We start from the raw sequence: 22666 nt of genomic DNA, 5'->3' as shown, positions 1-22666 counted from the left end.
TGGAACTACGGGATGTTGGCCACGTTTGAGTCCTGCATCTGGGTTTCAAACCATTTGCCTAACCGTATCTGGTTTATAGTGTACCGGGCAATTAATAAGACCCCGATCTCCATCCATCCGTCCGTCCAGTGAACCTGCTGAATCCTGTTCGGGGTATTCAGAGTCCACCCTGAACCCAGACACCCAAACACACCCATCCGGGTGAGAAGGCTAACCACTCCACCATGCAGCCCAGGAAAAAGCTCCAACGTGAAGATGGTCTGGTCTTGCTAATCCTTGTGATTTGCATCCTCACAAAGGATTGATAAATTAGGGTTAAAAGGGTTAGAATGAGAAAGACGAGATCAAACAAAACAAAAAGGTCATTTTTCCCTTTTCTACATTTAGCATTTCAACAGGAATTGTACACATTTAAAGCTCCTATATCCTACCATTTTTATGCCATTCAGAGTAAATTAAATCTGTATGTATGATAGTATATTATTTTTGGCACACCTAAGAATCATTTTTTGAAATATGAGTCATTTTAGCAGCCCAAGTTCGTACCCGGAGGTAAAACGACGTGATCTCTGAAGCTCCGCCTTTCTCTCCTCGTGCATTTCAATCTTTATTTTCAGGTTTACGCTGTCTTTCAGAGCAGGTTTCATATCTCGGAGGCGTATATTCAGCGTTCATGTGGAAAAGCCTCATGACCACGTCCGTCTTCTGTCGTGTTTGGAGCTTTAGACGACGTCTGAACGGTTCTGCCGCCCGGATTCAGAGGAGCTGCAGAGATGCAGAAGCTTCAGGAACCTGAACTGACGGATTTGTTCTGTACAAATAAATGTCTGAGGGAAACGGCTGCAACCTGCTACCAGCCTGCATAATTGATTACACGTGTTGATGAAGGCATTATGAATAGATAATGGAGCATAATTCATTCCTAATTAACTGAAGGTAACTATGCAGGCATCCTGGAAACTCCAGTGCAGTTTGCAGAGAGAAATGATTTTCTATGACGGCTCTGTTTTTTAAATGCTACACTTTGATTCTTTACAGCAGACGGCCTAATGTATCTGAAATGAACGCCGTTGGTACGTTGACCAAATCCATCCATCTTCTGATCCCTTTGGGGGTCATGGGGTTGCTGGAGCCTCCTGTTGGGTGAAGGCTGGACCCGTCCTCACCTGGTCATCCGTTTGTTGGAGGGGGCCCCCCTCCCTGGTAGAGCTGGGCGGTGTGGCCAAAACATCAAATCTCAGATTGTTTTCATTCCAAAGTGGATTTTATTTTCCCCCTCCTGGACTTTTTTTTTTAACAAAAATCACAAATGACAGAACATATTTAACAAAAATATCTATCTTTGTTTGAAATATGCTGAAAAGCCCAAAGTTTGTGATCTGTACAAATATAAAATATGGCAGATCAGAGCAGCAGATGTGTTGTGAGCGACCGTTAGCTTGAGCATCATGTAGAGAAACGCTCCTCCCACTCCACAGTTTCTGTTTCGGGTGTTGAAACAAATTTGTTGTTCTCCCACTTCTGGCGGCTTCAACCTTCAAACAGATTTTGCTGCGTTTGGTTCGATGCTCCAAGTTTAAAGTCACAACATTTCATTTTTTACCGGTAGATGAAAAAAAAAAATCACATTTTTACCTGACAAGTTATCCCAGTATTATTTTAAAAGACTACAGGTGTTATTTAGAAAAAACAACAATATTATGTCATCTGCAAAGAGAAAGGACGTCACAACGTTATGAAAATATAAGATACAACATTTTAGGGACTGATTTCTGGTCAGTCTTTGCTCTCTGCTTTTGCCGTTTTCACACGGTTTATGAAGTCTTTTCTTTTCTGTCACAAATAAGATGAGGGGTTTATTGCCGTTTGTTCCTAAAAAACACGTACATTGGAATTTTTCTTTGGCTGCTTTGAGGTCAGAGTGACTTAAAGACGACAACAAAACAACAAAAACTGACAGGGTTCATAAATAACATGAGGAACAAGATTTAAGAAGGAGAAGAGTGGAGTAAAAATAAAATAAAAATACTGCAAAAATAATATTTCAGACCCTTTCATGTCTTTGTCCTGTTTGTGGTTGTGCGACAAGCGGACAGTTGTGACCATGAAAGCACGTTGATCGCCAAAGTAAAGGAATCTAACCTGACCGGTCCGAGGCACGGCGTTGTAACACAGGAGAAATGAGGAAAGCGTGCAGTCAGATGGCGTCCCGCTCTACCTCCTCTATTATTATCATGAAGCCCTAAATGCCCTGGAACTGATTCCTCTTGTCAGGTAATTTCATGCTAAGACCTACTGACTTTTTATACATTTGATTCAGGATATTCCTGATCTCTGCTGAATCATTTCAGCTTTTCCGGCCCTAAAACGATGCTGTCACTGAGAGACGTTACCCACCTGCACCATCCAGCAGAAAGCATTGAACGTCTGCAGGTCACTGCTCTCCGTTCTCATTCTGGAAGTCGTGTTACAGTTTAAGCTTTTCCGGGTTGTTCATAAACAAAGAAAACTTGAGATAGGTCAGTACGACTGATTGGAGGAAGCATATGGAGGAGGAACCAGGCCACGGCCCTGTAGGGTTGGTGTGAATGTCTTGTTCTGAACGGTTGTTGAAAGTCTCAGCAGGACAGACTCCGGGGGTTCAAAGCCCAGGCAGGGGCAGTGGAAAGGGGGCACGCTTGCTTAGAAGAGCTGAGATGAAATGTGGCAGAACTCCTGCTCCAGTGGAGATGGTCTGCGCTGTACCTGTCCAGGTAAACCACCATGACTTTGTCCGATTCTGCGTACAGAGGCGGGTTTTAGTTTATTCAAAGGGAGCTGAGTTTTCATCAACACTACCTGCCGCGTCCCGCTGTCATGGCTTAAAGAGAACAGCAGAGGGACCGGACTCAAAAAGACGTTTAAACTAAAGAACGCTCCGATAAATGTCCATGAGGAGTCCGCTGACACGCCCACATGTGGCTAAGACAGGAAAGCAGATGAATCCATGATGCATGCAATGCTGCAGGGATGGATGCTCATTTTGGGTTATCCAGGGTGCGTGCAGCCGCTCAGTGTTCCTCCTCATCCTCATGTCGTCCTCAGATCCTGGATCTGCTGAAGCTCGTCTTCAGAGAGCATTTTCATGAGCTTCGTCTCAGCGTTTTCCTGAGGCCTTTTGGGTTTGTGAAGGAGCTTCTTAAGGTGTTTTTACTGCTGCGTCTTAGTTCCAATGTCTTCAGAAGGCTCAGTGGTTGTGTGATGAACTATATTCATCATAGTTTGGATAAACGCTGGTTCCTCAGTGTCTTACTTTGGTCTGAACGCTCACGTTTCCAGGTGGATTGGGACTCAGAGGTCATGTTTGTGTGGATTTAAAGGTTCACAGTCTAATCCCACAAATCAAGGTGTTTGCTGCATGCTTGGATAAAGCTGAGATATAAAAATAGCAGTGAAACGGGGGTGAGGGTGAACAGGGCACGACTGCAGAACCGGGTCAGGCTGTGATCCAGCTGAAACTGCTGTTGACTCTTCATCCTCAATAAGTGAAGGTTTCCCTCCTCTCCTGCTTTGTGTCTGCAGGGTTACCCGATGGAAGAACAGTGACGGCACAGTGGCTCTACCAAGACCAAGCCCAGACGGCGGCGGCGGCCACAACGCAGGTCAGAAACTTTCTGTCATCTACAGAGGTTTACGCCGGGGCGGCCGCGCTTTTCCTCCGTTATGGAGAAGCATTCCTGCAGAACTGTGCATGAAATCACACCTGAACCACTAAAAACTAAGAATGCTGTTAATACTCAGTAGTTGGTGGCATTTTTGTCATGATCCTGAAAGAACGGGAAAGTACGGAGCCCCCGACCTGACATGAGTAAAATAAATAAATAAATAAATTTGTTCCCAGGGAGTAAAAATTCATGTGAAAAGTCCTTCATAAACACAGATGGCTTTCTGCTTCCCCATGTAATATTCTGATATACATTTATCCTGTTGTACTGTAAATTCCGGACTACAAAGCGCACCCGATTACTAGCCGCACCCACCTATTTTCACGTGTTTAACTAATTTTATACATACACAAGCTGCATGTATTAGGCAACATTGTCATCCTGACGGGTCACGTCCTGACTCCCAGAGCAAGTGTGATTTATTAGCACACAGTGGGTGGAGTCAGTTTTGCCTCAGGCTCATGTATTTGAGTATATCTACATCTGCCAAACAGTATGCACCTCAATTCTGTTCACAAGTTCCTCAGTTATGGTTTTTTTTTTTTTTTTTTTTAACTTATTGACAATCTAGGTATCATACATAAAATTACAAACAGTAACCATATAATCAACATTACATCCCTCAGTTATGATGAGGACATTTACATCCGCGATCCCCCATTTCCCATGAGTCTTAGGGGCTAAAGGCGGGGCCACCGCCCGGCTCGCCATTCTGTTGTACGTGTTTAAGAATGAGCAAGTATCAGCAGTGCATGGAGGGGTGAACGGGTAAAGCTCTCCTTCCGCTTGTCTCGCGGCAGCGTTATGGGAGTAACAGGGCTGGTTAAAAAACACACCGGTAAAATAAAGCAGCGACGACTGAAAAGCGCGCGCCTCAGCGCGATACGCGCGCCTCAGCGCGATACGCGCGCCTCCTCGCGGCGCGTGGGTCAGAAGTTTCCTTCCACAACAAACACTGTTGCTCCGCGGACGCCTCGAGTAAGCCCTGGCTGCAGCCTGCAGAATGGCTCGACGCCTCCGCGCTTGCCCCGCGCGCTCCTTGTCTCCCCTTCCTATCTACTCCGACAGCTCTGGCCAGGGCGGCTTCAAGGATGAGCGCTTCGTCCCCATTGCGCCGGTGAACGGAGCAAATCGTGTCTGTGCAGAGCAATCGGACTTAATACTGTACGTTTTGTATATGAGGGGCGGATGCTTTGTTACGTGTGGGAGCCTTCAGACTGCCATCGGCCCCACAGCTCACACGACACGCAGTATCCAGCTCACACGGAGGCTGTGAGCGTTTCAATGCAAAACTCCGCTCAGTCCTTAGAAACCGTTAAAACGACCACGTGAATTTGTGTTTCCAGTCGTGTCCCGACAAAATAAAGGCTGATGTTATTCCCACATATTTACGTGCAGCCAGCCGAGTCACTATGACTCAGAGGTAAATTCACTCCATGCGCGGTTCTCTCCGTCACGCAGCTGACCGGCTTTTCCAAACCCGTTGGTGATGGTGGATTTTTTCACGCTGCTTTTAACGATTGCTTTTAACTTGAAAGCTTCATCATATTGTAGCGGCGATCACGTGCACGTTGGGTCTAATGGCACCAAAGGATTCTGGGATGCGGCTGGACATGCGTGTTTCGTTTTGTTGATCCATGACTGAAGTGTCTAAGACCTGAAGTGAGCTCCATTCTGTTTGGCTGCTTGGAGGTGTGTTGAAAAATAAATGACTTGTGTTTGGTGTTAGATGGAGAATTCAAACCATTCACTGTGTCCGAAAATACGTACACGGCAGCCGCCAATAAAATCCATAAATTAGCCGCATCACTGAATAAGCCGCACGGCTGTAAGCGCAAGAAAAAAGTAGCGGCTTATAGTCCCTCCAGGATTGACAGACAGGAGGGGGTGGTTCCTATTATAGATAGATAGATAGATATATAGATAGATAGATAGATAGATAGACAACTTTATTTATCCATTTGGGAGGTTCCCGCATGGAAATTGACATCTCCATCGCATACAGCACTGGTTGACATACATGTAGGAAAAAGGTAAAAGGAAAAAGCAGCACAGTGACTAGAAAGATTAGAACAGTAAGAAACAATTTAAATATCTACAAAAACAGCATATTCCAAAAAAAAGGTCATTCAGGCCCTTTCCCTTTCCTTTCTGTCCCCCTCCCCCCTCCTAAGTGGTGGTTAAAGAGTTTGATGGCACGGGGGACAAAGGAGTTCCTCAGTCTATTAGTCCTGCACCTTGGGAGGAGCAGCCTCTTGCTGAAGGTGCTTCTCTGGCTACTGATGGTCGTGTGACGAGGGTGGGTGGTATTGTCCAGGATACACGTTAGTTTTTTAGTGTCCTTCTCTCTGCTACAGTAGCCAGAGGGTCCAGCCTTGTGCCAACCACAGAACCAGCCCGCCTGATCAGCTTCTCCAGCCTGGAGAAGTCTGTCTTTGAGGTGCTCCCCCCCCAGCACACCAGAGCGTAGGTTATTACACTGGCAACCACAGACTGATAGAAGATCCCCAGGAGCTTCTTGCAGATGTTGAAGGATCTTAACCTCCTCAAGAAGTACATCCTGCTCTGGGCCTTCTTGTACAGCTGCCCCGTGTTGCTCGTCCAGTCCAGCTTGTTGTCCAGCCACAGCCCAAGATATTTATAGGTCTGCACGACCTCCACCTCCTCCACTCCTATCAGAACTGGTCTAGGGTTGGGTCTGTCCCTCCCAAAGTCGACGACCAGTTCCTTAGTCTTGGAGGTGTTGAGCTGTAAGTTGTTTTTGTGGCTCCAGACAACAAAATCATCCACCAGGCTTCTGTACTCCTCCTCCTCGTCGCCACTGATACACCCCACGATGGCTGTGTCATTGGGCGTACTCCAACTACGCAGCCTCCTTAGGAAAGTCTACTGCAGAGGGCTGGAGAGGAAAATTGACCTGATAGGCTGATATCTGGTTGTGGAACACTGGAACAGCTTGAGGGCCAATGGGAATTTTCTAACCCACTTGTGGTTTGAGGATTTGGAAAAAGTGTTCCACCTTGTCTGTTGTGTTTTGTTAGAGGAGGGTCTGGGCCTCCAGCTAAAGACCGTCTGATCTCTGTACAACCAGATCCAGAGTTTGGTTCTGGAAGTAAACCTGTCCATACCTTGGAACAGTCCAACCTATTCCAAGTGCTTGTTGGACTCTGGCAGAGATGCCCTCCGCTAACGTTTCTGTTCATCATTTTTTATGGAATACATTTCTAGATCCATGGACCGAAGGGAGTTTGGTTTTGAGGACTGCAGTTTTTTTATTTTTGTTTTTGCAGACCACAGAGTTTAGCCGCCACTTCTCCACATCGAGAGGAGCCAGACAAGGGGGCTCAGAAAACTCTCCCAGAATCCCCCCTGGACGCCTCCCTGTTTTCTGGGTTTGTCCAGCCAGGTGTAGCCCCAGAGAAACACAAGGATACGCTGAAGGGACTACGTCTCCTCCTTGGAGTTCCACTGGGGTTGAACGGATCCTGGCTGAGCGGTGATCTGTCTGGCTCAGAAGCCACGGGTCGGTTTGTGGGAGCACTGAGGCTTTCTCCTCAATGATGACGATGGCAGAAGGTTAATGGACAGAACTGTTTTACTACGTTCACAGCAAACACGAATTGCGCGTCTATTTTGCATCTGGCACATTTGTGTTGCCGTGTCAAGTTTACTGCTGGACACTTGTTCTAAAGGGTGTTACCAAACACGGCGTGTGGGAGGAGCTACTGTCTCTGCTAGACCTCATCGCTACATCAGAGATCTGGTTTATATGTTTTGAAGAGCTCCTCCTTCAGCTAAGCTAATCTTTCAGCCTCTGGCTCAGAAATTCTTTTTTTATTGTTATTTTATTTTGTTTTCATTTACCTCTGAAATTATATTAGGATCAAAAATCTATTGTTCATGGCAGACCTGCCATCGAATCCTTTGTCTTAATTAGATTCCCTGTCATGTTTGACTGGCCTGTGAATGTCTGTGTCGTGTGCCAGACTGACAGGAAGCTGTCCAGATAACTTTGGGACAAGAAACCTATTTATGACAATCACAATAAAGCCTAATCTGGGTTGCTATCTGAGGTTCTGCTTTCCCTCAGTCATAGATGGACCTTCACAGAAGAGTCTGACTTTAGTTACAGCATTGTACAGCTTCAGGTCATGGGAGTCATTTCAAGGACGCTGTCATACAGTTTCAAATAAGCCGAGCTCTTCACAGCCGCATTAGGATGACTAATCCAGATAGTGTGGCTAAACATATGGAGGATATGATGGCAGCCACTGTTGACCCCTCACCTCCTGTTCTCCTGTCAGCCTCAGCTGAGGCCTTTCTGTTCCAAACGGTTGGGGCGCCTCATTACCGCCCGTCAGGTATTTGCCATGTTCAGTGTCTCCTTTGCCCTCTAACTGCTCGTTCATACTCCTATCTTCTCCGGGCGGCACATCCATCTGCTTATAGATGATCTTTCTCCTCACAAGTACACAGGAGACGGTGATGACTTTCCCCGCAGTGCTTGGACTCGTGCCTGGTGCCGACACTGTGCAGGGGTGTTTACATTAGCCTTTATGCACAGAACCTCATTGCAATCACATCACCGGATCACTGATGTGATTGCAATAAGGAAAACGGAATAGAGAACATAAACGATGATAGATCAGCTGTTACGGAGCTCTCTATTGAAATTAAGCAAACTCAAGCATAGCCAGGAAGTGTTTCCTTTGAGAAAGCTGAAAACTTCCATCTGACACCCCCATTAGAACGAATGCTGTAAGCTGGTTGTTGAAGTGTGACGCCTCATTAGTGTTTCCTTCCTTTCATAATATTCATTTCCAGCTATTGATCTGTCCATACATAGTAAGACGAACAGATGCTACGTTAATGGTTCACTGACCCCCAGCCCATGGGCTGATGGAGGTCTGACCACAATAGGATACACCTGTCTGTTCACACTTTAAAGAGAAGAAATACCAGGGACTCAGAGTAGAACTGGAGAAAGCATGGAAAGTGAAGGTGACAGTGGTGCCTGTGGTAATTGGAGCACTCGGGGCAGTAACCCCCAAGCTGGAGGAGGGGCTACAACAGATACCTGGAAAGACCTCAGACCTCTCAGTCCAGAAGAGAACAGGAACAGCTAAGATCCTGCAGGACCCTCAAGCTCCCAGGCCTCTGGTAGAGGACCCCAGCTTGGAGGAGAAACCACCTGGGGAGGGGGAGAGGGGCGTTTTTGGTTTGTTTGTTTATCTCTGGTGGCCTGCGATCTGTACATGTCCTGTCGACTTAATGCCCACCCCTGTTGTACACCACAGGATTCACTTTAAATCCTTTATTCCTATAAAACCTTTCACATAATCTTTTTTAAATTCAAGACTGTGTCTTCTGTTTGAATTCTGCTCGTGTTTAATGACCTTGAACTGATTTTCTGTGGTACTCGGTGCTCCAAAATCTGCTCAGTTGTTTAAGTACGACTCTGGTAAACTAGCCTTGATGGGATGTTGGAGCATTATGGGTACTGTAGTCATGAGCTTCATCATCATGAAGTGAACAGGTGAGTGTTTGCGTCACACCTGAACAATGTTGTCGTGAATAAAGTTTGACTTGTCTGCAAAGACAAAAGAAGCAGGTTGGGGCGACTGTGGTGCAGAGGATTGCCGGTTTAAGTCCCACCTGGCTCACCCATGTGTTGAAGTGTCCTTAGGCAAGACACTGAAGGTGTAAAGAGCTTTGGGCCTGTAAAGAAGATAGCAAAGTGCTATAGAAGTATTTGCCATTTATCAGAATGACAGATCTTTAGAAAAACTTCCCATCAACCCCTCTGACTGGTCACATGCTCCACAGCCCTTTTAGGCATTCTGGGTAGTGCAGTCAATGTCATTATCTTGACTGTTTTGCATGATGTGATGTGTGATGCAGTTCACCTTGTGGGCCAAAACAGCCCAATACTCCCTGAGAGTAATGGAGTAACATGGACTGTACTTCCCTCTGAGGCTCTTTGTTGGGCTAAAAATGAATCTGTTGTGCTTTTTGTGTCTCTGCTTTGAAGTCGATTTAGAAAGCCGTTTGTATTTTCTGAGATGTGATATGAAGCTAAAATTAGAAAAAAAATTCTTTTTGAACGGACAGAGTGTCAGAGAAATAAGGAGACGGTTTCTTATTGGGACTTTACTGCTTTTTGTTGTGTTCTTGTAGATTTTCTTTCTTTTTTTCTAATGTTAGACATCCAGGAAAGACAGTGAATGCAACATTTACCCATTCTGTCAAAACAGCTATTAAATGGATCTTTACATATTTGACTTTGTCAATAATTCCACTTTTACCATATTATACTCAGATTACATGACTACTTTTTAGAAAGTACAAACTGTGAATTAAATAAAAATTCAGAGACATTTATGTGACACGTGAGATTACAGCAGAAGTCTGAGGATATGTGAAACATTTCAGGCAAAAGAGAAAGCAGATTTAATGAGATAAAAAAAACGGACTGTTGTCTTTATTCAACACAGAAGACATGAAAATCCAAGCATGGAGTGAAGCTCTGATTGAAAACAGCGAAACTCCAAATGTGAAATTATATTCATCGGCTATCTTTATCAAATACAAAACTTACAATGTTGCCACGGAAACCCTCAAAAAACCCTAAAAGAAATGGTGCAGAAAGAAATAAAACAAAACAGATAAAATCACTGAGGGACAGCCAGACACCAAAACACAAAAACCCACAATCCACCCAGACAGGATATGGGAATGGTATCCCACAATTCCTTGCGCTGCCAGATCTGACAGTGGGCCCAATCTCACATATCCCCTCATGCAGTGCGTCAGCTGCCTTGCTGAACACCAGCGTTGCCAGAACGGGTCTAGATTCTGAATTTGTGGTACAAATAGCTTTGGGAGGGGGGACGGGTTTGGGTTTGGGTTCAGTTCCTTATTGAAACCCGTGGGGGGGGGGGGCAAGTGAGGCGGCTCCTCACCTGTAAACTGTTCTCTCCATCGTGAGAAACTAATAATATAATTCTGACAGGAGACATGCAGAAAAAAATCTGTTGGGATATTGTAAGTTTATTTAAAATAGAATGACATGAAAGTAAAGATTTTCTATTGACGTCTACTTTATTTCTAAATTACTTCTAACTCATTTTGACAGAATATATTTTTATGGAGAGCATAATATTGATCGTTTTGTAAAGTTTAAATTGATTTATTTTGGAATAATATTACTTTCTGTCTTTTGATTCATATTTATGTCAAAAATAGTTACATTTTTAAAGTTTTAAAGTTAAAACATTCAGTTTTAGTGTCTTCAATGAATGTTTATCCTCAGGTGTGTTTGGATTTAGGCCCCCTGTGCCGTTATTATCCACTATTTGCTTGAAACGTTGAAAGGCTGATAGTTTAAACGTTTTCACTCTGACTGCAGAAATGTGACGTGACAAACCCCACCTGGACGTTCAGCTTTAGTCCTTTTCATGGATGATAGGTTTTCATATTCTCTGTCTCACTGACAGACAAACTCTCAAAATTATTTAGTTATTAAATGTTTAGATGAACGGCCGCGTTTGATTCCAGTCTGTGCATCAGTGGACGACCCCGAATGGACCAAATGTTTCACTGATGTGAAAGAAAAGATTCTTTTTATGAAGGAAGTCAACTTTTACTGCAAATGTTGGTGACGTCAGTCCAAAAGGCCGTGTCTCACAGCCACTACATACATTTCCACGTGTGACATGTCGGCCTTCGGTGATCCAGGCGTGATCCACGTCATTCATACGTGTTTTGTCGACGTGCACAGACGTCGGTCGAGGTTTTCAGCCGACGGGTCTTCACCCTTCCAGAAGTCTACACTGAGTGGTGGTCTCCTGCTCCCTCCGTCCGGCTCTTCCGGGTGGGGGCTCAGGTCTCTTGCAGGGAGGAGGCAGGTGTCAGGAGGAAGCGGGGAGAGAAAACGCCGCTCAGCATCTGCACCTCTCAGGTGTAATTTGGCCGGATTTGAACCAGCGACTCTCCGTTTGCCCCGTCATTGAACGCTTGCTGCTCAGAGGTTTCCCTGATTTTAGGCGCCATGCACAGCTGCAGGAGGAACGCTTGTCCACAGGACAGACATGTTTAGAGGGAGCAGAGGAGGAGACGGGCCGTTCGTCCCTCAGGACCTGAAGGGGGGGTCTTTGGGGACCTGGGAGGAGAGGACTCTATGCCATAAAGCCTCTGTTGAGCTTCATGCTGACTCACATGGATGTCCGTCAAAGTGTTGGGTTCCACTCTTTTCATTTAAAACCTCTTAAAGTATAAATAGTAAAAAAAAAAAAAACACCCAAAATGTAGTTTTGGTCAAGAAGTGCCAAAGTAAAGCGCTCCACCAGCAAACCAACCAACGCAAAAGATAAAAGGAATAGATGTGACGGCACAGCATGTGTTTTCTGACTCAATGCATCAAATTCAGCTCCTGAACTCTGGGATCCTGCTATGAAAGATGCAACTTATGCAGTGTTTCCCTCAGGATCATATCATAACATGAATATTTACACGTTGAAAGAGACGGAATGTCTCCTCTGTCATCAATCAATCATGTTCACAGCTTCCTTCTTCATGTAGCTGTGTGTATAAAGTAATAAAGGATTTACAGATGAAAGCAGACTGCAGCTGTATCATTTGGAAAAAAAGAAAAGACAACTGGCTTCCTAAAAAAACATTTATTAGTGACTGTGATGCAATGAAGCAAGTGTTGGATGGTCACATGACTTTATTCAAAGTCTGTCACACATTGGACTGGAATGATTGACTGATCCGTGTTCATGACATCACATGTGTGTTGTCTGCTGTGATTGGCTGTTTTATAGGTATATAGGAGGTTTTGAAGTGGATTCTGGGTTGAACCGTTGCAGTAAAAATAAACCTCCTGTACCTCAAGCCAAATGGTACATTCCAAGATAGATTATAGATGCATTTATTTCATTTTAGATTGAGTTGATTGATTTGATGAGGAACTTGCTTCTGACAGATCAATCTGGTTGGATTGTAGGAATAGAAACAAGGCGATTATTGGTTGCAGCCCTAAAGGTGAGTGAAGTGAGGAGGTGCTGAACAAAAACAAATCTGTTAACGTCGTACAGAATATTTGCAGACTTGGTTGTTTAGTGGAGTTTTTGTTTGACAAATCCTGCAAAGATGAGACTTTAGTTTTAAATCTCCACTTAAACTAAACTGTTTTAGAATGGCTGTTCACACTCCTATATTATTTTCTTTTTTTTTTTTCATTTCATTTATCCCTTATAAAAATAGTAAATGAAAACAGAACATGCAACAATGCTGGATGTGATGGATGGTTACCAAAAACCCCCAAGGGGCTTAAACATGTGGCAACCCCCATAATGACTCTATAAGCTAAAAAACAATACAAATAAAATCAATACATATTCAATTCATGCACTTACATGCTTATATCAAATGCCATATGGAAAAGTACCATTCTGAAGAAGAAACCTCTTTTTTAAACCGACTTTGAAAGAGGAAGGAAGACTGTTCCAAATTCCACTCCGACTCTGCAGAAATCTAAAAACATACCAACTGTGTTCTCTTTTCTATTTTTTGCTTTATAGATTTCAGTAATTAAATGCCTCAATGCCATGTGAGTGGAACGTTTTCTCCTAAAGCCATACTGGTCAGGGTATGATATGTTATTGCTTTCAAAATGATCCATTAATCTTTGATAGACAGTTTTTTTAGAAACAGCTGGTAAGACAGAAACTGGTCTATAAGTATTGAAGTGGGTTGGATCATCATCTTTAGAAACTGGAGTGATTTTTGCTCTTTAGCTCAACGGGTGCAGTACCTTTGACCAGAGAGAGATTAACAACATGTCAGAGGTTTGATAATAAACAGATTGATTTGGACAAATTACTATCAATATTGTAACCATGCAGGTGAACTGTCTTTTAAGTTAAGAATAATATCTCTGACTTGAATACTGATGATTGTACGGAGTAGGACAGGTCAGGTATTTCTTATAGAACTTATGCTTGGTCTTCAAGGATTTTATTCTAGCTGAAGTGATCCATGGTATTGAACATTTGGCCTTATGAGACCCAGGCTGAAGAGGAAAACAGGAATTGTAAACCTCAGAAATCATTTCATGAATAAAGTAAACGCTTTTTGTGGCTGAAGCAGCTCAGTCCATTGTAATCGACTGACTATATTTATGAATTGAATTGGATTCATTTCACTAGGATTCCTCCTATATTAATACTTTCTGACACAGGGCTTTGTCTACTCTCAGTATATGTTATTAATAAATTAGGGCAGTGGTCAGCCACGTCCATGCACAACACCCCAGGTTTCATAGTTTGATCTAGTATGTTAGTGAAGAGATTATCTATATGGGTTGCTGAATTGTTTGTCACTCTAGTGGGAGTGTAATCATTGGATAAAAACTATGAGAATTCATAATGTCAAGAAATTCTTTGATTGCTAAATTTGTCCCATAATTAAACAGATTCATATTAAAATCACCCATTAAATAACACTTCTTTCTCTCTTTAGAAACTATGTCCAATACATTCGAAATATTAGCAATAAACTCAGTCAAATTATAATTAGGTGGTCTATAAATACAAAGGATTATGGAAAACTTTGTTTCTATGGAGACAACTTCTGTTTCAAACTCAAAAAGCTCCTCAATGTAACATCTTACTTTAAATTGTAAGCCATTATTTTTTTCATCCTAAATTCTATTATGTAATTTATGAATCATTGTATTTTGATGCACTTGTTATTAATCTTTCTAGATTTTCTTTCTCTTTTTTAGTGTGTGAATCCCACTATGTGAAGGGACATACAATGACATTTTATTCATTCACACTCCTTCCGGTATCTGGGATTGTCGTTGAGATGTCAGGAGTCTTTACAGACGTGTTGTGTGGTTCTTCCCACATACTGGATCTACTCTATCATCCAACCATGAACCGGTAACCCACCTCTGATTGGTGGGGTTCAGCTGTGGTAAATCTGTCTTCCTGTCTCTCTGACATGTGAAGCAATGCTGGAACTGACTGCTCATCCCAGGATGCATCTGTTTCCTCTCCCAGAGGACTGTTGTTGAGCAACAAACTACAGCGTTGTTCTCTAAACCTCCATCTGGACGCATGAGTCCATGGGGCCACAGACCGGTCCACAGATCTCTGCTCTGTCCAACGTTTAGTACAGACCGCAGCAGGAAATGGTTTTATCAGACTGAAGATCAAGAAAAGTGTTTGTTTCAAATCAAATGTTCTATGAATAAATCATATTTAGATTGATTGATGGACAGACGGACGAACGGATAGAATTCATTCCAGACTCATAGTCCAATCAATCAAAGGGAGAACCGGTACACAGACCCACTACATTAAAAAGTACAGTGTCAAGACCACACAAGTTAAGAAGCAGTTTACGAAAAATGACAATAGTTAATAAAAAAATAATTAATTAAAAGGACAAGAATAAAATAAGATAAAAACATAACTTATACACCATAAACATTAGTTACAAGGACTGGTTCCACCGTTTGGTCATGTTTTTGTCTTCAGTTTGTGTTTTTGTCCTCGTTTTGTTCCTTTGCACCTCTGCTTTGTTTTCAGTTTTCATGCTCCACGTCCTTTTGTCTTCAGGAGGTTGTTGGGTCAGGTCTCAGGTCTTTCTTTTGCTTCATTTAGTCATGTTTACATGAGCCTTTAAAACGTGGTTTTCGTCTACAGGTCTGTGATTTGCACGTTTGACTCCTCCAGCAGCACAATTCCTGACTATTTCTGCTTTACTCTGCTGGATTTCTGACAAAAGCTTGCAAAGCAGACCTTTTTGTAGTCGTAGTTCCTCTGCCATCTCTCCAGTGCTCATGCTGTCTGATCGCAGTTTCTGTTTTCTGGCTGTGGGACGAGATGAAGATCGGTTCCTCCTTGAGACACCCTGTCAAAATGTTGAATGGCAGGATTATGATGCAGGGCTGTCTGCTTGTGTATCAGGAAGTGAGTGCAGAATGTGGACGCAGCAGGGGCAGTGGGGTAACAGACGGGAGGATTTCAAAATAAATGTCTGTTTTCCTGCTCGTTTGTCTTTGAGAATAGATGGAAAATAAAACGACTGCATCAGCCACGCCTCTAAGGATGTCTTAAAGGTCACATTTTCACGGGCAGCTCTGTTTGAAAAGCTCCTGTCCCTGAGGACCGCCGTCCCGCTCGTCTTCTGAGCTTCTGTCTTTGCAGTTGGACATCAGCAGCAGGTAGAACCTGCAGCAGAGCAGGTTCATCAAATCAGACTTTCTCATAACCCGCAGAAAGGCTGTGTGTCATGTGTCTCACATGATCGTGATGCAGGGAAACATCTGAGGGAACTTTGTCTTTAAATAATGGCGCCATTATTGAATATCTTTTCATTTTGTGTCGTACTTTTATGCTGCCGGGTAAACGTCTGTTTCCCGTAAAGCGTTTCCTGTCAGGACAAAGACGATGCATTCTAAAGTTGTTACATTAGAATTTTTAAGGTGACACTCCATATTTAATTTCCCTTGTGCTTTTTTTTTGAACATTTATTTCTGCAGTGAGTGTTTTTAAGGACTCGGCTCCTGCGTTAAGATAAAACACCCTCAGAAGATGTGCAGGAAACAGTCAGAGGATATGAATTAGCATTTGACTCTTCATCTATCCGTCTTCTAGCTACACGGTGAGCAGCCAAAGAAGAAAAAAGACAACTCAGAGGCTTTTGCTGCGTCTGATGTAGGTTTAGAAGTTATTCTACCTATAGATTTACCTTGATTTTTTTTTTCTGAAGAATGTATGATGGGGTAAAATATGGAAAAAGTAAGAAAAGTTGTGGTCTTTAGGTGAAATGTTCACAGAAGTATCAGGAATGAACCACGTTAAAACCACAGAAGAAGTAGAAATAAACACCCTAAGAACACGTAAACCAACGTACAACATGAAGCGTGTGATTATTGTGATGTTTATCTGTAATTCATCAGTGATTCATGCATCAATGATGTCATCTGAACGTGATCTGTGCGCCGTATACGTGATCTAAAAGTTACACATCAGTGGTTCATGCATGAAAAGTCTGTTAGACAAACGTGGAACGCTCCTGGAAAGACACACATTTCTGGATGGATCTCACAAAAATCACACACGAGTGTGTAGGATTTACGTAATAATTGTGTATAAACTACATAAAATACACAAACTATGTAATCCTCAACTGACCAAAGTTCTGAACATCTCTAAACTGAATTCACGTAAAAAGACCCGTCGGCTGAAAAACTCAACATTCATCTGAGCGCATCAACGAACACAAGAAACACGTATGGATGACGTAGATCACGCATGGATCACGGAAGACCAACATTTCATACGTGGAAAATGTGCTAAATGTACCTAGCAGCTGTGAGACACTTTGTGACTAAAGAGATCCCATTGATAACGATTTTGGACGTTTCTTTTTATGTACCATATCACTTCTATAAGCAGTTTTTTTTTCGTTTAGGTTGATTTATTAAGAAAATATTTCAAACACCATCAGTTGACATTGGCTGACTGATGAATTGAGTCAAACTGAAGCACAAACAAATGCCTGTTCGTCTTCATTTCAGTCTGATTAGTCTTCCTCAGTGAGGAAGAAAAGCTGTAGTTTTTCCCTCAGAACATCGTTCCTCTGCATTCATGACTTCATGATGTGGACGTCACCTTCCTGTCATGTGTGTTTGTATGAACAGTTCTGCTGACAGTACGAATGTCCAAACACTTAGTAACATTGGCATGTTCAACAGGTGAAACGTTCTTTTTAACATTGGCCACAACCTTAACTGTAACATTTCAAACATTTTACTACTAACCCGATAAAATGATCAATTATGCCATTGAATTACAGCCTCTGCCAGTTCAGCGTGGATGCTGATCACAGCGAGGCCAAGAGGAGGCTCTAGTCTCATGACCTTAATTATCTATAATCTTTTCATCAATTTGAAAGAAAACGCTGTAAGCGTCCGGTTTTCTGGTTTGTGAAATGCAGAGCAGAGGTCTGAACAAACGTCTTGGAGTTGCAGAGTCTTCATAGTCGATCACATTACCCTGTAGGCTGTTTGAGGGTGGGGCGTCTGGCATTAATGACCCCTAACACTTGTGACATGTCCATGGCTCCTACAGCACAGGAGCGGCGGCGGCGCCGTCTCTGAAGCCATTTCACAGTTCAAACTCAGTGGTGGTCATTTGTTGTTCCATGGAACGGCGGGAACAAGAGAAAATGAGGCAGACCACGCTGTGGATTGATGTAAATGTTCATGGAGATGCCATCAGCAGCAGAAGTGCCCTGCTGCCCCTTTTCACAGGTTTCCTCTGGTGTCACACAGACCCGTCTTGTTTTCTCTGTTCGCCCACACCTTTTTATTTTCTTGGTGTTACGTTTTGTCCTTTTTCTGGATTCAGTTTCAGTTTTCTGAGATAAATACAGCCTCTGATAAAAAACATAGCAAAGTATTCAGTCTTTCCAATAACCACAAAACCAAGGGGCTATTTTCAATAACCACCTCCTGTTTGTCCCAGTCCTAATGACTTACACATGCAGCCAAGTCCAGGTCTGGACTCGACTGTTGCATCACTTCTAGTCTCTTCACTTCCAGCAGTCCTGATGGGGATTTTGCTGCTGGGCCTGAGATCATGTGACCTTTTCAACTTTGATGGTCAATGGTTGATCATGACTGACTTTGGTCAGTCAAAGATGACCCGGATACAAAACAAGGCCAAGTCTTACTTCCACACTATTGATGTAGACATTTACAGAGAGGTAATGTCCGGGTCACTGCGGGTATTCCTGTTGATGTTCTTAGGGATGGATCAGACGTCTTTGTGCACACGTTGACTCTCAGGTTTCAGAGTCCCAAACATGTCTGGACCTGACTGTGAAACACAAACGGAGTGTTGGTCATTGAATCGTTCAGCTTCTCAGTTCTTTATTCAGATGACAGAGTTCAGGGACAGAGGGAATAAACCTTTGATGTTAAATTGATTGTAAAAATGTCAATTTCTATTTAAGAGTTCAGCAGCCATCACCAATTTTAAAACAAACTGTCTTACAGTATACATTCCAATAGTTGGCCCAGAATTTATCAGAGACAGGCGTCTATTGGATGCCGGCGTCTCTTCTATCGCAGACGCTGGTGATGGTTAACGGGGAAACTCGGTCAAGAAATGCAGACAAAAACACCAGATGAACATTTCAGGATTCATTGAAATGATGAGAACGTTGTATTATGTTGGCTGTGAATGTTTCTCTTCTCTTTGGTGCGTCAGCCTCCGTATCAAAACGGGGAGGGGGGCTCGAGAGCCGGTAGGACCCAGACGCAGAGACGGGAGGCCAACGGGTTCAGGACTAGAGGGTTTTAATAACAAAAAGCGCTGCAGAGCAGGATAACAAAAACAAAACAAAAACTCACTGTGGCGTGGCGAGGGACATGGAACGAGGACGCTAAGACAGGATGACGTAAACACCATGACAAAAGCTAATGGACCAGCACAAAAGGGAGGGCAGAGACAAGACTTATATACAGGCAGGGCAGACAAGACACATGTGAACACGATCAGGGCAGATGGGGACCAAAGGAAGTAAAACTCAAGACATGACAAGACAGGAACCCTTTCAAAATAAAACAGGAAACAGAACCAAACAAGACAGAACAAGAACTAAAACAAAAACAGAGACAAAACAAACTCAAACCATGACAGATGCGGATCATTTTCCTGCAGACACGCCCACCTGTCCATCTTCTGATTCGTGGGTGGCTTTTCTTTGCACCTCCACCTGGCACTCGTTTGCTCTCATCCGTCTTCTCAGTGATATCATCCATCTGCTAGCATCATTCTGGGACACGTTTAGGATCCAGCCCTCGAACGGCGTGCAGACTCCTCACCAGAATGTTCTTTGGCGTTGACCACAGCATGGATTGTCAATGCTAATTGGTTGAATGCTGTAAATCCTTGAACTCATAGTTTTTCTGTTTCTCTTTCTTTATTCTAGTATCTTCCACCATGTTTTGCTGCTTAACTCCTCTTACTGTGTTTCATCTATTTTATCCATCCAACTATTCAAATGTTCAGCTCTTTCATCTTTTTCCAGCTCTGACTTTTGGTCCCTCAAATCCGTGAACGTTTGAAGATATTCCAGGATTATCTGGTTTATCTGTACCTGGTTGGTAGTGGGATGGCATGACACATGAGCTGGGGGTACAACTTCGCTGGTTCGATACCCAGTACTGCTAATTTTTTTTGCTGTTCTCACTTTATTTATGGTCAACTTTGATCATTTCTTTCTTTATTTTTTTGTGCCATATTATTACCCTTTAAGTTAAATCTTCGTTCAGCAATATTGCATTCAACCTGCATTTTCTTCTGGACATGCAGTGTTTCTTTGTCGTCGCTACACTGGCTCACACACAAATACCACACACACCCGGCATCTGCACGACTGTGTACGTCCCGGAGAAGATGGGCGGGTCTTACAGGAGCCTGGCGTCCAACAGTAGCGAACACAAGTTAGACCCGGCATCAGTAAAAGATGGGCCAGAGTCGGAACAAATAGAGTATGAGACAACATTCTGACCCCAACGTCTCCGTTCTCCTGTTCAGTCATACTGTCAGCTGCTCCTTCCAGACCCACCCTGGACTTGGACCCGGCACACAGAACATGCCTCTAGTTATGAAAACATAAACCTAAAACAGTTATGAACAATGAGTTCTGAACCCAAACAGGAGTTTTTTTTTAGAAAGCTCTCAGCACACCTCAAAGCATGAGGGCTCTAAGGAAAACTCCAAAAAGGTGGGCTGTCAGAGATCCTCCAGGATCAGGAATCCAGCTCCAACAAACCAGGAGGAGCTGTGGAAAGCCAGACCTGCTGCTGTGGAAATCCCAGCAGGGATGCATGTTGGTGTCTGAACTGAAGCATTAAATGCATTCCCATCCTCCCAGTGTCCCCCCGCGGGGTTTAGTGGGTGCAAACAGCGTATGTGCATGGGTGCTGGTGGCAGGGTGGAACTGCTAGTCGTGGCCCGTTGAGACATACAGACGGTGGAAATGATGGACTTTTATTCCAGCTACAAAAGCATTCCAGAGCCACAGGCCTCCCTTCTCCAAGCCACGATGTCAGCATGAGTGAGTCTAGCCTGGCGGTTGCAGATAAGGGCTCAGCTGACCCCTTTACCCCGCCACCGGTCATTAGCTCATGCTAGATGGAACTCCCAAAGGGCTTTGACGCCCGTCTCAATCTCTTTTTAAAGTCCTGCAGCCACTCATTTAGACATGAAGGAGGAGAAGATGGAGGCTATATCTCTGTAGACTGAGGAAGTTTCTAGCAGTCTGGTGATTGGCCAACACTTCATACCCTATGCCGTCTGCACCTTTAAGTGTCCTTGAGGAGATCCCTGACCTCCCATTGGTCCTCACTGGTGTGCGAGTTAGAAGGAAGCCAGCCCAAATAGACAGAGTTTTGTTACCAGTGGTCTGTTGATCCTCTGCATTCAGAGGAGCAGAATCCCCTTTTACTCAAAGCTTACCCTTCATCTGTCGTTTCACAATTTCTGTTTAGCCTGCTTCAACCTGAAACTTTTAGCCTTTTAGTTTTAATGAATCACAGCATTAAGGCCTCAAAAACACACTGGAATAAAAAAAACATGTTCAGAGCTGAACTACAACACAGTTCCAGTTTTTCAATGGAACAGAGCTGCTTTTGAGATATTTAGATTACATTTTTACAGAAATGTTAATATGATCTGATAAACACCAGATTATAGCAAACGTGAAGAAAAAAACTGTGTGTGTGTGTGTGTGTGCGTGTGTGGGTGTGTGTGTGTGTGTGTGTGTGTCCACTAATGATTATGAGTAAGAAGATGTCGTCTTTCATCTTTGTTTAATCTTCCTTATTTTCTTATCAACACATTTCTTTATATCTGAAAGATATTCAACAAAGTTTCTTTGTTGGATCAGAATAAAATTCTGTTTCTTCACTAAAAGAAACTCAGACTTCAACCGTTTGTGTTTTAAAGCCACATCTCACATCTGTTGACTCTAAAAAACACAAACTTTGCTCATCAACCACAAAAAGTGATCCTGTTCTTTTAGTCTTTGAATGATCCAGTTTTAACAGTCCTGAATGTTTCCTTCAGCATAGGTTGTTTAGCAGAAAGCCTGCTTAGTTTAAAGTGTTGTAACAAAAACCCTGCCTGTGTTTGTGCTCATGACAGAAAAGCAGCCAGAGGAAGCAGAGTTTGGATGAGTGTGAAAGCAGAATGAAAGCAGAATGCTCCCTCAGGCAGCTCCGTCATTGCTGCTGCAATGTGGCTGCAGGTGCATTCATGAAATGCATGACTGATGGTGGAAGCCCTTCACTGCTGATAGAGCAGCAGACTGAATAGATTGTAATGGAGATAAATGTCCGTCAAATGTGTTTGTTACATAAACATAAGGACTTTTTATTGAAACGGTTTTCAGAATATTTGATTTAAACACATTTGATGTGGCAGGTAACCTTTGTTATCCACTTTTTGACCTCATCGGGTTTGGGATTGCTGTGTTTTGTTATTTCTTTATGGTGTCTTGGACATGGTGTAAAATGATCGTCCTTTGTTGTTCAAAGGGAAAAGCGAATTGATTAGGACATACGTCACCTGATATAAAATACTTCTACTCTGATTTGAAGTTCTTTTCCCCTTAATGCATGTCTGTCAAATAAAAAAAATATCTAAAGTAATAAAGAAGCATTAATCTGAGTAATGCAACCACAAGGGGGCGCAGTCCAGTTCTCCAAGTCCAGCTACATGCAGAGGGTTGTGTCAGAAGCTTATCTGACACAATTAGTCGTGGAAATGCCAAACAGGAACTGTCCACTGGGGGGGGCATGAACAACGACCAGCACTCGTCTGGATGATCACAGCGGGGAAGCAGGTGGAGACGTTTGGAGAGGAGGAGCC

General features: G+C 43.3%; 1 protein-coding gene across 1 annotated transcript in view; it reads left to right on the top strand.

Annotated features, from left to right (window-relative positions):
- Positions 1-22666, top strand: part of LOC101160109 (disintegrin and metalloproteinase domain-containing protein 33-like) — a 102934-nt gene that overhangs the window by 6755 nt on the left and 73513 nt on the right. Inside the window, exon 2 of the mRNA XM_023965861.1 lies at positions 3562-3641. Coding sequence (XP_023821629.1) covers positions 3562-3641 — 80 coding nt within the window. The remainder of the gene's footprint in view (positions 1-3561; positions 3642-22666) is intronic.

The sequence above is a fragment of the Oryzias latipes genome, chromosome 18 (genome assembly GCF_002234675.1).
Source record: "Oryzias latipes chromosome 18, ASM223467v1".
Lineage (NCBI taxonomy): Eukaryota > Metazoa > Chordata > Actinopteri > Beloniformes > Adrianichthyidae > Oryzias > Oryzias latipes.
This window is presented reverse-complemented; position numbering and strand designations above follow the sequence as displayed.